Below are 16482 nucleotides of genomic sequence, written 5' to 3'. Positions count from 1 at the left end.
TTCCCTTCTAGGAGTTATAAGAGCAGTTACTATGGAATTAATATTTCAGTAACAATGCATCTTCTTTTCTTCTTAATGGGGATTGTTACTTAATTGGTGAAGTGACTGTCTTTTCTTCCCATCTGATTGTAAACTACCTGAGAACAGGAACTACAGCCTGTATCTCTTCTATATCTACTATAGGACTAAATGATGATCATTATTATAATTTATCTTTATAATAATTTTATAGCATACATAGAGAAACATCAGTAGCTTCTTTTTTTTTGGCTTACCTGTTTATAGTTAGACTCACATGCAGTGTTGCCTCCTTTGCTTTCTTATTCCAATTTACGTTTTTAAAAAATGTTTTACTTTCAAGCTTGTAGATTCTTATGTACAGATTTCAGGAACAAATACTTTTGTATTCACAGGTCAGCCTCCAAAATATAAAGGAAAACAAAAATCCCGAAACAATGAATTGGAGAAGTTCAGGTATGTTTTTTAATGTAAGGGTTTTTTTTGTTTGTTTGCTTTGTTTCGTTTCTGTAATGACCTCCTCCCAAGAAAAAAGAAAAAAGAAAATTAAATCTCTTTCTAGTAGTAGCTACCTTTACATATGTGTACTATGATAAGTACTAAAAATCCCTTTCGAATAGCACGGCATGTCTTTATTAGGAGAGGGTCATTTTTGACTAAAGGAGTATTAATCCTGGATGTTAATACTGATTTCTGAAAATCATATAATACGAGATATATCAGTATTAATTTTTTAAAATTCCAAAATACAGGCTCATAACAGGAAAAATGATTCAGATAAGTATAAAGTGAAAACTTAGTCTCCTTCCCTGTTTGCTTTATTTCCCCTCTCTCTGACTCCGTTCTCTAGCGCCTTGCTTTAGAAACTTGCTGTTAGCAATTTCTTGGCCATCTGGGAACTTAACTTTGCATACACTGGCATGGCTATCTGTATATTCATAGGCAAGGATTTACTAATGAACCGACCACTTACAAAATTCGTTCTACCAAACATCCCCCCCAAATTAGCAGTAGGAATTCTTGTCACCAATCTTTAGAGTTAATCCCCCATTAGCTACAAAGATATCAATTGATTGCAAAGTGAAATTGTAAATCTTGTAACAGATACAGAAATTCATGAAATCAATTAAAGTGGTGCTGGAGAAACTGCAAAGCCATTTTTGCCACAGTTCCACTAGTTTCCAGTTTTCTCTTCATTTCTTAAGGCTGACTCCTTGATAGGTGCTTAAAGGAGAATGATTTGAATATCAAAGCACTAAGAGAAATTAGTAAAGCCCTATTTTTAAAAAATGACCGATTTTTGATGGTGCCTCAAAAGTTAAATACAGAGCAAGGCCATAGTGCCCTTTGTCGTTCTGTTATTTGTTAGAAAAGTCCTGAGTCTTCCTTCTTGCCCCCCTTCCCTCATCATAAAAGGAAGCCAAAACCCAATACATACTCATTCTTTGAATGCACAGTTATAACTTTAACCTGTTGTGTTAAAGATAAATTTATTTTCCTGGTATTTTGTTTCTGTTTTCAAAGTGAATGCTCTTCTTGATTATGTCTACTTCATGAGGTTATTTAACAATTAAATGGGACAACCACATAAAATACTTAGAGCCCCGGAACATGGTAAATGCTCAATACACTTGAACTATCGTTATTGTTGACACTATAGTTTTCATTGTTGTTGGAACTATTCTGGCCTACAGCTTGCTTTTATCTCTTTCACAATGCCTTGACTACCTTTCCATATCAGACCATGGAGATAGGTCTACATCCCTCCTTTTCATGGCTGCAGGATATTTCCTAGTATAGATGTGTGTGAAGAGAAATTTCTAGAGTGGAACTCCTGTCACGGGATGTGTAATTTTAACTTGGATAGAGACTGCCAAATTCTCCCCTCAGAAAATGAGCAGCGCTCACACTCCTCCTAAGCTATGAGAGGGTGTGGTATAATAAAGATATTTATATATTCGGTCTGTGTCCCCAGTTCCTGGCACAGGGCTCCTAGGACCCTTGGAATTTCCTGAGTGATGAGAGAGTCTTTTGTTATTTATAACGAGCCCCTTCCTCTCTACTTGAGTTTGTACTAATAAAGTGACCCAAGGCTGGGTCCCTACCTTCAGGATTGAGGCTGGTCACCGGAAAGATAAAGCGTGTGATTGGTTGGAACTTTTCAGCCCCACCCCCGATCTTTGGGGAGAGGAAGGGAGCAAGAAATTGAGTTTAGTCACCAATGTCCAGTAATTAAATCATTGATGCCTGTGTAATGAAACATCAGTAAGAACTTCTAAACATAGGGGCTCAGGGAGCTTCTGGTTGGTGGATACATCGAGATGCTGGGGAGCTGGTGCACTCTGGGACTGTGTGAAAGCTCTGAGGCACCCCCTTCCCTTACACCTTTCCATGCATCTTTTCCATTCAGCTGCTCCTGACTTACATCCTTTACAATAAACTGGTAATGGTAAGTAAAGCGCTCTCCTGAGTTCTGTGAGTTGTCCTAGGGAATAGTTGAACCCAAGGGGTAGTCACGGGAACCCCTGAATTTGTAGTCGGCAGGGCAGAAGTATGGGTAGCCTGGATATCCCATTGTGGCTGAAGTGAGGGCAGTCTTGTGGGACTGAGCCTTTAACCTGTGGGGCATGAGTTCTTAACTCCAGAGTTGGTGTCAGAATTGAATTGTTGGACACTCAGTTGGTGTGGAAAAATGACAGGTATGTGGTGTGAGAAACCCACACATGTGGTATCAGAAAACACCACCAGGAGTACCTGAATCTTCCTTACCCTCACCAGCATTGGGGTTCAGACTTTCTGGAAAGATTATATCTTATTAACAGATTTTCATATGAGATGGATCATCTTTGCAGTGTTTTAGGGCACATTTCTTGTTTCATGACTTTGTTGTTATTGATGACTTTAGATTTATAATAACTTTAGGTAATCAGTGTAAATCCACCAATTTCTTTCTTTCCTTTTTTTTTAAAGCTGTTCTTTTATAACATCTGAATAATCAGTTCATCTAGTCCCCTTTCCCCAGTAAATTTACAGAGATTTTTATTGGATTTAGAAATTAATTTGGAGAGAATTGGCATCTTGGTAATATTTCTACTTAGGAACTTGTGACTCTCCATTTACTAAGTGTTTAAAATGACCTTCAGTAAATATTTTTTTCTTTATATAATAAGCAGGATTGTTTTATTTTAAAATAATTCAAAACAGTGCTTTTCTCTTTTAGTTCTGGTTCACAAGGGAGTTTACCAGTAGATTTGAAAAACATCTTGGAGAAACAGTTTTCTAAATCCTCCAGAGCTGCACACCAGGTAAAGGCAAAGGCTTTTCTAATGGAAAAGCAAACTCTTTGAACATAACATTTTTCACATGAATTAAGTCTAATCGTGTACATCTCTAAAGTTTTTTTAAAATAATTTTAGTTATGAGCATATAATTTAATAGATGATTGCTAAGAAACCAAATCGTCACTAATTTATGTTTTAATTTGGTAAGTGTGTGAACCAGAGATTTAACTAATGGTTAATACTGAATGCAAAATCGTTTGTTTCCCATAGATTTAAAAGGAAGAAGCAAGTCTTCCTAAAGTGTTAACTTTTAAGTTAAATATTTTAAGAAGGTTTAAATCATTTTAAAAGGTTTAAGTACCTGCGGTTTTACTACACCTACTATAGAACCATTAAAGAGCAAAGTTTATTCTTTGAATGATTTATCATATAACTTTGTATATAAAATTCTGTAGTATTTGGTAAATAATGAAAAATGTACATCAAGGGGGAAGAGATGAATAGGCACAGCAGAGAGGATTTTTAGGGCTGTGAAAATCCTCTGTATGATAGTATAAATGATAGATACAGTCATTATACATTTGTCCAAACCTGTGGAATGTACAACACAAAGAGTGAACCATAGGGTTCATAGGTAAACTATGGACTTTGGGTGATTATGATGTGTCAGTGTGGGTTAATCCTTGGTTAAAAAAAAAAAAAAAGCACGCCCCCCCACACACCCTCACCCCGTGTATGTATATTGGGTTGGCCAAAACGTTCGTTTTTTTTTTTTAATTAATTTATTCTTTTGGCTGCGTTGGGTTTTCGTTGCTGCGCGTGGGCTTTCTCTAGTTGCGGCCAGCGAGGGCTGCTCTTTGTTGTGGTGCGCAGGCTTCTCATTGCAGTGGCTTCTGTTGCTAGGGAGCACGGGCTCTAGGTTTGCAGGCTTCAGTAGTTGAGGCTCGTGAGCTCAGTAGTTGTGGCTCACGGGCTCTAGAGCGCAGGCGCAGTAGTTGTGGCGCACGGGCTTAGTTCCGCGGCATGTGGGATCTTCCTGGACCAGGGCTTGAACCCCGGTCCCCTGCATTGGCAGGCGGCTTCTTAGCCATTGCACCACCAGGGAAGTCCCTCCTTTGGTTTTTTACGTACGACGGCTCTAGTAGCACTTAGTTGTCTTTAACTTCATTCGAAACAGTTTTGATTGTATGTGACAGCTATCATATCAGTGTGCATTTAAAAAAACGTTTCAAAATCGGTGAATTTTTTTGTAACCATTTTAATACTGAAGGTGGAAGAAAAAAGCGATATTTTCAGCGTACTATGCTTTATTATTTCAAGAAAGGTAAAAATGCAACTGAAATGCAAAGAAGATTTGTGTAGTTTATGGCGAAGGTGCTGTGACTGATTGAACATGTCAAAAGTGGTTTGTGAAGTTTTGTGCTGGACGTTTCTCGTTGGATGATGCTCCATGGTTGGGTAGACCAGTTGAAGTTGATAACGATCGAATTGAGACATTAATTGAGAACAGTCAACGTTATACCACATGGGAGATAGCCGACATACTGAAAATATCCAGATCAAGCGTTGAAATTCATTTGCACCGGCTTGGTTATTTTCGTCTCTTTGATGTTTGGGTTCCACATAAGTTAAGCAAAAAACACCTTCTTGACCATATTTACACATATGATTTTCTACTAAAACGTAATGAAAACATTCTGTTTTTAAAACAAATCGTGATTGGCAATGAAATGTGGATGCTGTATAGCAATGTGGAATGGAAGAGATCGTGGGGCAAGTAAAATGAACCACCACCAACCACACCAAAGGCTGGTCTTCCTCCAAAGAAGGTGATGTTCTGCATATGGTGGAATTGGAAGGTAGTCCTCCGTTATGAGCTCCTTCTGGAAAACCAAACGATTAATTCCAACAAGTACTGCTCCCAGTTAGACCAACTGAAGGCAGCACTCGATGAAAAGTGTCCAGAATTAGTCAACAGAAAATGCGTAATCTTCCATCAAGATAACTCAAGACCGCATGTTTCTTTGATGACCAGGCAAAAACTGTTAGAGCTTGGCTGGGAAGTTTTGATTCATCTGCCATATTCACCAGACACTGCACTTTTGGATTTCCATTTACTTTGGTCTTTACAAAATTCTCTTAATGGAAAAAATTTCAATTCCCTGGAAGACTATAAAAGGCACCTGGAATAGTTCTTTGCTCAAAAAGATAAAAAGTTTTGGGAAGATGGAATTATGAAGTTGCCTGAAAAATGGCAGAAGGTAGTGGAACAAAACAGTGAATATGTTGTTCAACAAAGTTCGTGGTGAAAATGAAAAATGTCTTTTATTTTTACTTAAAAACTGAAGGAAATTTTCTGCCAACCCAATATACCATTCTGAGGAGTGATTTTGACGATGGGGGAAGCTATTCATGTACGGGGCAAAGGGGTATATGGAAATCTCTGTACTTCCCTCTCAATAAAAAAGTGCAAGGGGTATGACTTTGATATTACTCTGAAGCAAGTAATATTACTTTGAATCAAGCTAAATGTATGTATTACAGGAATAGAGAGTTTTAGATTAGTGATGCATTCATTCCAAGAGCAAGGAAAAAAACCCAAAGAAAGTAGACGGAAATAACAATGTAGAAAATAGTGAAGGAGATTGGTTCAAGATAGCGGAGTAGAAGGACGTGCATTCACTCCCTCTTGTGAGAACACTGGAATCACAACTGACTGCTGAACAATCATCGATGGGAAAACACTGAAACTCACCAAGAAAGATACCCCACATCCAAAGACAAAGGAGAAGCCACAGTAAGATGGTAGGAAGGGTGCAATCACAATAAAATCAAATCCCGTAACTGCTGGGTGGGTGACTCACAGACTGGAGAACACTTATACCACAGAAGTCCATCCACTGGAGTGAAGGTTCTGAGCCCCACGTCAGGCTTCCCAACCTGGGGTCTGGCAACGGGAGGAGGAATTCCTAGAGAATCAGACTTTGAGGCTGGCAGGATTTGATTACAGGACTTTGACAGGACTCGGGGAAACAGAAACTCCACTCTTGGAGGGCACACACAAAGTATTGTGTGCATAGGGACACAGGGCAAGGGGCAGTGACCCCATAGGAGACTGAACCAGACCTACCTGCTGGTGTTGGAGGGTCTCCTGCAGAGGTGGGGGGTGGATGTGGCTCACCGTGGGGACAAGGACACTGGCAGCAGAAGTTCTGGGAAGTACTCCTTGGGGTGAGCCCTCCCAGAGTCCTCCATTAGTCCCACCAAAGAGCCCAGGTAGGCTCCAGTGTTGGGTCACCTCAGGCCAAACAACCAACAGGGAGGGAACCCAGCCCCACCCATCAGCAGACAAGCGGATTAAAGTTTTACTGAGCTCTGCCTACCAGAGCAAAACCCAGCTCTACCCACCACCAGTCCCTCCCATCAGGAAACTTGCACAAGCCTCTTAGATAGCCTCATCTAAGAGAGGGCAGACAGCAGAAGCAAGAACTACAATCCTGCAGCCTGTGGAACAAAAGCCACATTCACAGAAAGACAGACAAGATGAAAAGGCAGAGGACTATGTACCAGATGAAGGAACAAGATAAAACCTCAGAAAAACAAGTAATTGAAGTGGAGATAGGCAACCTTCCAGAAAAAGAATTCAGAATAATGATAGTGAGGATGATCCAGGACCTCGGAAAAAGAATGGAGGCAAAGATTGAGAAGATGCAAGAAATGTTTAACAAAGACCTAGAAGAATGAAAGAACAAACAAACAGAGATGAACAATACAATAACTGAAAGGAAAACTACACGAGAAGGAATCAGTAGCAGAACAACTGAGGCAGAAGAACGGATAAGTGACCTGGAAGACAGAATGGTGGAATTCACTGCTGTGGAACAGGATAAAGAAAAATGAATGAAAAAAAATGAAGACAGCCTAAGAGACCTCTGGGACAACATTAAGCGCAACAACATTCGCATTATAGGGGTCCCAGAAGAAGAAGAAGGAGAGAGAAAGGACCCGAGAAAATATTTGAAGAGATTATAGTGGAAAACTTCCCTAACATGGGAAAGGAAATAGCCACCCAAGTCCAGGAAGCGCAGAGAGTCCCATACAGGTTAAAGCGAAGGAGAAACACGCCGAGACACATAGTAATCAAATTGACAAAAATTAGACAAAAATTATTGAAAGCAGCAAGGGGAAAATGACAAATAACATACAAGGGAACTCCCATAAGGTTAACAGCTGATTTCTCAGTAGAAATTCTACAAGCCAGAAGGGAGTGGCATGACACATTTAAAGTGATGAAAGGGAAGAACCTACAACCAAGATTACTCTACCCTGCAAGGTTCTCATTCAGATTCGATAGAGAAATCAAAAGCTTTACAGACAAGCAAAAGCTGAGAGAATTCAGCACCACCAAACCAGCTCTACAACAAATGCTAAATGAATTTCTCTAAGTGGGAAACACAAGAGAAGAAAAGGACCTACAAAAACAAACCCAAAGCAATTAAGAAAATGGTAATAGGAACATACATATCGAGAATTACCTTAAATCTGAATGGATTAAATACTCCAACCAAAAGACAGAGGCTTGCTGAATGGATACAAAAACAAAACCCATATGTATGCTGTCTACAGGAGACCCACTTCAGACCTAGGGACACATACAGACTGAAAGTGAGGGGATGGAAAAAGATATTCCATGCATATGGAAATCAAAAGAAAGCTAGAGTAGCAATACTCATATCAGATAAAATAAACTTTAAAATAAAGAATGTTACAAGAGACAAGGAAGGGCACTACATAATGATCAAGGGATTGATCCAAGAAGAAGATATAACAATTATAAATATATATGCACCCAACATAGGAGCCCCTCAATACATGAGGCAACTGCTAACAGCTGTAAAAGAGGAAATCGACAATCAAACAATAATAATGGGGGACTTTAACACCTCACATACACCAATGGACAGATCATCCAAACAGAAAATTAATAAGGAAACAAAAGCTTTAACTGACACAATAGACCAGAGAGACTTAATTGATATTTATAGTACATTCCATCCAAAAACAACAGATTACACTTTCTTCTCAAGTGTGCATGGAACATTCTTCAGGATAGATCTTGGGTCACAAATCAAGCCTCATTAAATTTAAGAAAACTGAAATCATATCAAGCATCTTTTCTGACCACAACACCACTATGAGATTAGAAATCAATTACAGGGAAAAAAATGTAAAAAACACAAACACATGGAGGCTAAACACTACATTACTGAATAACCAAGAGATCACTGAAGAAACCAAAGAGGAAATCAAAAAATACCTAGAAACAAATGACAATGAAAACACGGCAATCCAAAACCTATGGGATGCAGTAAAGGAGTTCTAAGAGGGAAGTTTATAGCTATACAAGCCTACCTCAAGAAACAAGAAAAATCTCAAATAAACCATCTAACCTTACACCTAAAGGAACTAGAGAAAGAAGAACAAACAAAACCCAAAGTTAGCAGAAGGAAAGAAATTATAAAGATCACAGCAGAAATAAATGAAATAGAAACAAAGAAAACAATAGCAAAGATCAATAAAACTAAAAGCTGGTTCTTTGAGAAGAAAAACAAAATTGATAAACCATTAGCCAGACTCATCAAGAAAAGAAGGGAGAAGACTCAAATCAATAGAATTAGAAATGAAAAAGGAGAAGTAACAACTGACACTGCAGAAATACAAAGGATCATGAGAGATTACTACAAGCAACACTATGCCAGTAAAATGGACAACCTGGAAGAAATGGACCAATATTTAGAAAGGTATCTCCTTCCAGCACTGAACCAGAAAGAAATAGAAAATATGGACAGACCAATCACAAGTAATGAAATTGAAACTGCGATTAAAAATTTTTCAACAAACAATAGTCCAGGACCAGATGGCTTCACAGGTGAATTCTATCAGACATTTAGAGACGAGCTAACACCCATCCTTCTCAAACTCTTCCAAAAATTGCAGAGGAAGGAACACTCCCAAACTCATCTATGAGGCCACCATCACTCTGATATGAAAACCAGACAAAGATACTACAAAAAAAGAAAATTACAGACCAATATCACTGATGAATATAGATGCAAAAATCCTCAACAAAATACTAGCAAACAGAATCCAACAACACATTAAAAGGATCACACACCACGATCAAGTGGGATTTATCTCAGGGATGCAAGGATTCTTCAGTATATGCAAATCAATCAATGTGATACACCATATTAACAAGTTGAAGAAGAAAAACCATATGATCATCTCAGCATATGCAGAGAAAGCTTTTGACAAAATTCAACACACTTTTATGATAAAACCTCTTTAGAAAGTGGGCATAGAGGGAACCTACCTCAACATAATAAAGGCCATAGACGACAAACCCACAGCAAACACCATTCTCAATGGCGAAAAACTGAAAGCCTTTCCTCTAAGATCAGGAGCAAGATAAGGATGTCCTCTCTTGCCACTGTTATTCAACATAGTTTTGGAAGTCCTAGCCATTGCAATCAGGGAAGAAAAAGAAATAAAAGGAATACAAATTGGAAAAGAAGAAGTAAAACTGTTACTGTTTGCAGCTGGCATGATACCCTACTTAGAGAATCCTAAAGATGCCACCAGAAAACTACTAGAGCTAATCAATGAATTTGGTAAAGTTGCAGGATACAAAATTAATGCACAGAAATCTCTTGCATTCCTATACACTAATGATGAAAAATCTGAAAGAGAAATTAAGGAAACACTCCGATTTACCATTGCAACAAAAAGAATAAAATACCTATGAATAAATCTACCTGGGGAGACAAATGACATGTATGCAGAAAGCTATAAGACGCTGATGAAAGAAATTAAATATGATACAAACAGATGGAGAGATATACCATGTTCTTGGATTGGAAGAATCAATATTGTGAAAATGACTGCACTACCCAAAGCAATCTGCAGATTCAGTGCAATCCCTATCAATACGAATGGCATTTTTTACAGAACTAGAAAAAAAAATCTTAAAATTTGTATGGAGATGCAAAAGACCCCGAATAGCCAAAGCAGTCTTGAGGGCAAAAATCGGAGCCGGAGGAACCAGCCTCCCTGACTTTAGACCAAACTACAAAGCTACAGTAATCAAGACAATATTGTACTGGCACAAAAACAGAAATACAGATCAATGGAACAGGATAGAAATCCCAGAGATAAATCCATGCACCTATGCTCAACTAATCTGTGACAAAGGAGGCAAGGATATACAATGTAGAAAAGACTGTCTCTTCAGTAAGTGTTGCTGGAGAACTGGCCAGCTACATATAAAAGAATGAAATTAGAACACTCCCTAACCATACAGAAATACAAACTCAAAATGGATTAGAGATCTTCGTGTAAGACCGGATACTATAGAAGTCTTAGAGGAAAACATAGGAAGAACACTCTATGACATAAATCACAGCAAGATCTTTTTTTATCCACCTCCTAGAGTAATGGAAATAAAAACAAAAATAAACTAATGGGACTTAATGAAACTTAAAAGTTTTTGCACAGCAAAGCAAAGTACAAATAAGACGAAAAGACAACCCTCAGAATGGGAGAAAACATTTACAAATGAATCAACAGCAAAGGATTAATCTCCAAAATATATAAACAGCTCATGCAGCTCAATATTAAAAAAACAAACAACCCAATCCAAAAATGAGCAGTAGACCTGAATAGACATTTCTCCAGAGAAGACATACAGATGGTCAAGAAGCCCATGAAAAACTGCTCAACATCACTAATTATTAGAGAAATGCAAATCAGAACTACCATGAGGTATCACCTCACACCAGTTAGAATGGACATCATCAGAAAAATCTACAAACAACACCTACAAACATCTAAAAACAAATGCTGGAGAGGGTGTGGAGAAAAGGGAACCCTCTTGCACCATTGGTGGGAATGAAAATTGGTACAGCCACTATGGAGAACAGTATGGTGGTTTGTTAAAAAACTAAAAATAGAATTACATATGACCCAGCAATCCCACTACTGGGCATACACCCAGAGAAAACCATAATTCAAAAAGACACATGCATCCCAGTGTTCATTGCAGCTCTATTTACAATAGCCAGGACATGGAAGCAACCTAAATGCCCGTCATCAGATGAATGGATAAAGAAGATGTTGTACATACATACAATGGAATATTACTCAGCCATGAAAAGGAACGAAATTGGGTCATTTGTAGAGACGTGGATGGATCTAGAGACTGTCATACAGAGTGAAGTAAGTCAGAAAGAGAAAAACAAATATCGTATATTAATGCATATTTATGGAACCTAGAAAAATGCTACAGATGAACCGGTTTGCAGGGCAGAAACTGAGACACAGATGTAAAGAACAAACGTATGTATACCAAGGGGGAAAGTGGCGGGAAGGGGGGTGGTGTGATGAATTGGGAGATTGGGATTGACATATATACGCTAATATGTGTAAAATGGATAACTAATTAGAACCTGCTGTATAAAAAAATAAAATAAAATTCCAAAAAAAGAGAAAACAATGAAAATGGAAAAACTTGTAAAGAAGGATCCACAAAGCTATAAGTTGATTCTTTACAATATACATAAAATTTACATATCCGTATGGAAACTGATTAAGAAAGGAAGAAAAGAAGACACAATAAGACAATTTCAAGAATGAAAAAGGAGACTTCCCTGGTGGTCCAGTCACTAAGTCTCTGGGCTCCCAACGCCGGGGGCCCAGGTTCAGTCCCTGGTCAGGGAACTAGATCCCACATACCACAACTAAAGTTCCTGCATGCCGCAACTAAGACCCAGTGCAGCCAAATAAATAAATATTTTTTTTAAAAAGAATGAAAAAGGATACATTACTACAGACCCTTCAGTATTACAAATACTATATCAAAATACTATTATGAACAACATTATACCAGGAAATTTGAAAATGTACGTAGGTGAAATGAACAAATTCCTAGAACAATCCAGCTTATACAAACTAACTCAAGAAGAAATAGAAACCTGTACAGAGTCCAGAATTTATAGAACCATGGCTAATCACTATTCCAGTCATTGAATACCTGTAGACTATGTATTATCAGTGAAAGATTGTTCCTTTTGGTTAAATGTGATTCATGTGAGTCTGCTTTGACACTTCAATGCTTTGTGTAAATACAGTTCTATTTCTTCTAAAATAAAATGTTGGATTTAAATTTCAGCCCCCCAAAATGTATATTAACATGGAACACAACACATTTTAATATCTGGGTCATTTTAAAATTCTGTTAACTATGTTAGGTATATATGACAGATAGCTTTTTAAGGACTATTGGAATGAAGCATGTTAAGCATTTTTAATCAGCTTCCTAATTGGTTTCAACAGTTTTCTAATTAGTTGCATCAGAGAATTTTTAGAATTTCTAACAGTTGATGATTTTTAAATTGTCATTTTATATTGATTTTACTGATTCTAAAAACTGTGATGGACTTAAATTGTAACGACAGCCTGTAAAGACAAAAGCGTATTTAAATAAAAATGATGGTTATTTTTGAGCCTTGATTTGTTCATTTAGCACACTTTTCTTCAGGCCCCTGCTTATGCTGAAGACTGACATTGCCATTCAGCCCGCTCTCATGGAGCTTTCAGTACAGACCATTTATTTGTACTGTTTTGAGAGAAATAATTTCCAATGGAAACGTGAGGCAAATGGATTTGTCTTCTAGAATGAAAGAGAATGGAATCAGTTCATCCAAGGCTGAATAATAAATAATAAACTAGTGTGTGTGGAGATAGCACGTCATCTTCTATAACTGTTAAAATTCTTATCTTAACATTAATATGGCGATCGTTGAGCTTTTTAAATACTGTATAGCAAATACCAAGTTTACTTGAGAGCTGCTCTTTTCCATGTGTTTTCTGGGGGGAAAGTTCTCCTAAACTTTGATGCATTGGACGAAAAGCACTAGGCAGCTTTTGTTTATGTGTGACCAGACTGCTTTTCCCTCTGTGTTTTGTGCAGTGGGGTCTCCTTTTGGATCCTTATCATTAGGAACAGTGGGGAATGTCACGCACATATTTGCATTTTCTGCTCCCTTGAACGGTGTACACATGTATGGCAAGGTGTGGGAGATCTAGCTTAGCGCCTCCAGGCTTGCCTCTCCAGTCTTTATGGAACTTTTGTGGCCTATAGCTATTGCCATGTAACTAAAATCTGAATACAAATTATAATGTATGTGCTCACGTATATTCAAATTACAAAGTTTTTTTCTTGCTTTATTCCAGGGTACATTATAGCAGTTTTTTTCTTATTCTCTTCTCTTTGCATTTAACCTAGTAATATCTCTCCCGATAATATTATCTAGTTATATTCAGGTACACGTTAGGCAGGAGTAGAACTAGAGCTACATATCTTGCTGAGAATTTAGGTTTGTTCCAGGGCATGAGGGCAGTTGTTAAAATCTGGTAGTGACCAGGAAATTGATTGCTTGTTCTTATTTGTCTAATTGTTCTAGTCTTGGCCAAACAATTTACTTATTTAAATGATGGCTGATGTCCTCCATTTGAGCTGTTAAAACGTCCAAATACTGTCTGGTTAGCCTGGAAAAGTGAGCACAGCTTAGCACCACATAGCGTAAAGTGAACCACGCTTCTTTGTCATGCGCAGCACTAGCAGTGTTGGGATTAAGATGGTGAAGCAGTGCCTTTTAATTTCCACTTTAGTGGTGCTGTGCTGAGGAAGGAGTATAATGCATAAAGGGTAGCTTTGGGTATTTACATGTTTTATGATCAGTTATAAAGTATAACTGCCCAATCATGGACATTGGCATCTTAAGTTTTAGACTAAGCATGTGTAGCTCTGGTTTACTGAAAAAGAATTTCTTTTTTGCAGGATTTTGCTAATATAATGAAAATGCTGAGAAGCTTAATCCAGGATGGTTACACGGCTTTGCTGGAGCAGCGCTGCCGCAGTGCTGCTCAGGCCTTCACAGAGTTGCTCAATGGTTTAGATCCTCAAAAAATAAAGGTGAGATTGCCTCCTGGGAACTTGTTTACCGATGCTAATGCGTTTCAGAGGAATGTAGAAGGGAACCAACACTTTGACTTCATTGTACTCATGTATCGTCTTGCTGAGATCAGCTGAATTTACTCCGGCTTGTGAGAAGCAGATAATGCTCTGATTCAGCCTTTATGGTTGCAGCCGGTAGAGAAGCCAGGTTTAGACTCTCCCCTTGCACTGTAGTTGGTGTTCATTAGAACTCTTGGCGTTTTATCTTATTAGAGCACTAAGTCAAGGATTTGGACTCACTTTAGTCACATCTTTTCATCCACAAACAAAAGTATTAGCTGGGTAAATATGCAAGGTTGTAAGAGAGCAAATAACTTAGTCTGTTACTCATCCCATTGATATGCAAAAGAATATGACATCAGTTATTCTATCTGTTATGAACCATGCCTTCAAGGAACTCTGAGACAGTGATTCTGTGTTTTAGATACTTGATAGCAAGATAACTGCATATCTTTGCAAAATGTATTTTCTAATTCTGTTTGGTCTTTGTCCCACAGTGATTAGTAAGATATTTTTATACTTACTTTACTGTTGTGGCTAACAAGTTAGTATGATGCAAATTGGGCAGAATTATGTTCAGATGTTTAACTGGAGCATTTTTATTGACAGCAACTGAACCTGGCCATGATTAACTACGTCTTAGTAGTCTATGGACTTGCCATTTCACTCCTTGGAATAGGACAGCCTGAGGTAAGATTTGTAACAGAGATAATAAACAATTAAAATATGTCATTAATTTTAGAAGGTATGTTAAAATAGTTTTTCCATTTTGGCTTATTTCCTTCTGGGTACTTTTTTTTTGCTTTTCCAGTTTTATTGAGATATAATGGACATACAGCACAGTATAAGTTTAAGGTGTACAGCATAATGATTTGACTTATGTATATCATTAAATGATTATCACAGGAGTTTAATGAGCACTGTCTGTGTACTTTCTTGAAAATTTTTTCTGAAATACCTAAATTTAATTTAGTTTGTGATTTTTTTTGAAAAGAAAATTTAGGTTGTGTTTCCGTTAGAAAAAAGTTATGCCACACCACCAGTGGGAATCTATGTTTTATTTGTATAAAAAGTAAAGGACCTGATATATCATGAAAAGTTTTGGAAACATGTTGAGGTAAAAAGGCAAGTTGGAGAATGTAGTAAACATCGTGACACCACTTATGTGCAATTTGGAAAACTTACAGGACAGTAGTGTATATTGTTTATGTCTATCTGTGAATCTGGCAAAAGTAAAAAAAAAACATGGACTAGCCCTACATCAAACTTAATATAATGGTTGCATTTAGTGATAGAAGAAAGGAATGGGACTTGGAAGGTTAAAAAAGGAGAGTTCAACTTTGTGTCATGCCTTTTTATTTTTTAAATCATAAAAAGGATGCTAATGTTAATAGCTCTTAGTTCTGGATAGTAAGTACCTGGGTGTTTTATCTTCTAGAATTCAGGCTTCCCATAACCACATGCAATCAGTGTATGGGTGTCAGCACACATGGTTTCCATTACTCATGGTCCTTCAGTGCTCTCCTGGAAAGCTTACTTACCTGCACTGCTCAGCATTATACTTTGCTTTCCATGGCTTCGAGTTTTTGATAAAGGTTGAAATGGCTCAGGAATAATATATCCTTTCTACCAACTTGGGCCCCAAGCTTCCTAGGCTAGATGAGGCTTAACCCTAATTGCTCCCTAATAAGGATCAGGTTGCTTTATGTTCGGCCCTCTGAGTGGTCCATAGAGCCTGAGGTTCATTTTCCTTGTGACATGCTGTTGGTCTCTTTTTTTTTTTTTAATTTATTTATTTGTTTTTATTTTTGGCTGTATTGGGTCTTCGTTGCCGTGCGTGGGCTTTCTCTAGTTGTGGCGAGCAGGGGCTACTCTTCGTTGTGGTGCGCGGGCTTCTCATTGTCGTGGCTTCTCTTGTTGCGGAGCACGGGCTCTAGGCGCACGGGCTTCCGTAGTTGTGGCACGCGGGCTCAATAGTTGTGGTGTATATGGGCTTAGTTGCTCCGTGGCATGTGGGATCTTCCCGGACCAGGGCTCGAACCCGTGTCCCCTGCGTTGGCAGGCGGATTCTTAACCACTGCGCCACCAGGGAAGCCCCCTTTCTTGTTC

At 38.1% G+C, this 16482-nt stretch overlaps 1 protein-coding gene across 3 annotated transcripts in view; it reads left to right on the top strand.

Moving 5' to 3' along the window:
• The window catches only part of TTC3 (tetratricopeptide repeat domain 3), a 142008-nt gene that overhangs the window by 48504 nt on the left and 77022 nt on the right, over positions 1–16482 (top strand). For all 3 annotated transcript variants that reach the window (XM_081234152.1, XM_081234151.1, XM_081234153.1), the window contains exons 16-19: positions 414–474; positions 3239–3323; positions 14197–14331; positions 14983–15063. In XM_081234152.1, coding sequence (XP_081090278.1) covers positions 414–474; positions 3239–3323; positions 14197–14331; positions 14983–15063 — 362 coding nt within the window. The remainder of the gene's footprint in view (positions 1–413; positions 475–3238; positions 3324–14196; positions 14332–14982; positions 15064–16482) is intronic.

This window comes from Mesoplodon bidens (genome assembly GCF_964165515.1).
Source record: "Mesoplodon bidens genome assembly, chromosome: 5".
Lineage (NCBI taxonomy): Eukaryota > Metazoa > Chordata > Mammalia > Artiodactyla > Ziphiidae > Mesoplodon > Mesoplodon bidens.
The sequence above is the reverse complement of the archived record's forward strand: the minus strand, read 5'-3'. Positions and strand labels throughout refer to the sequence as shown.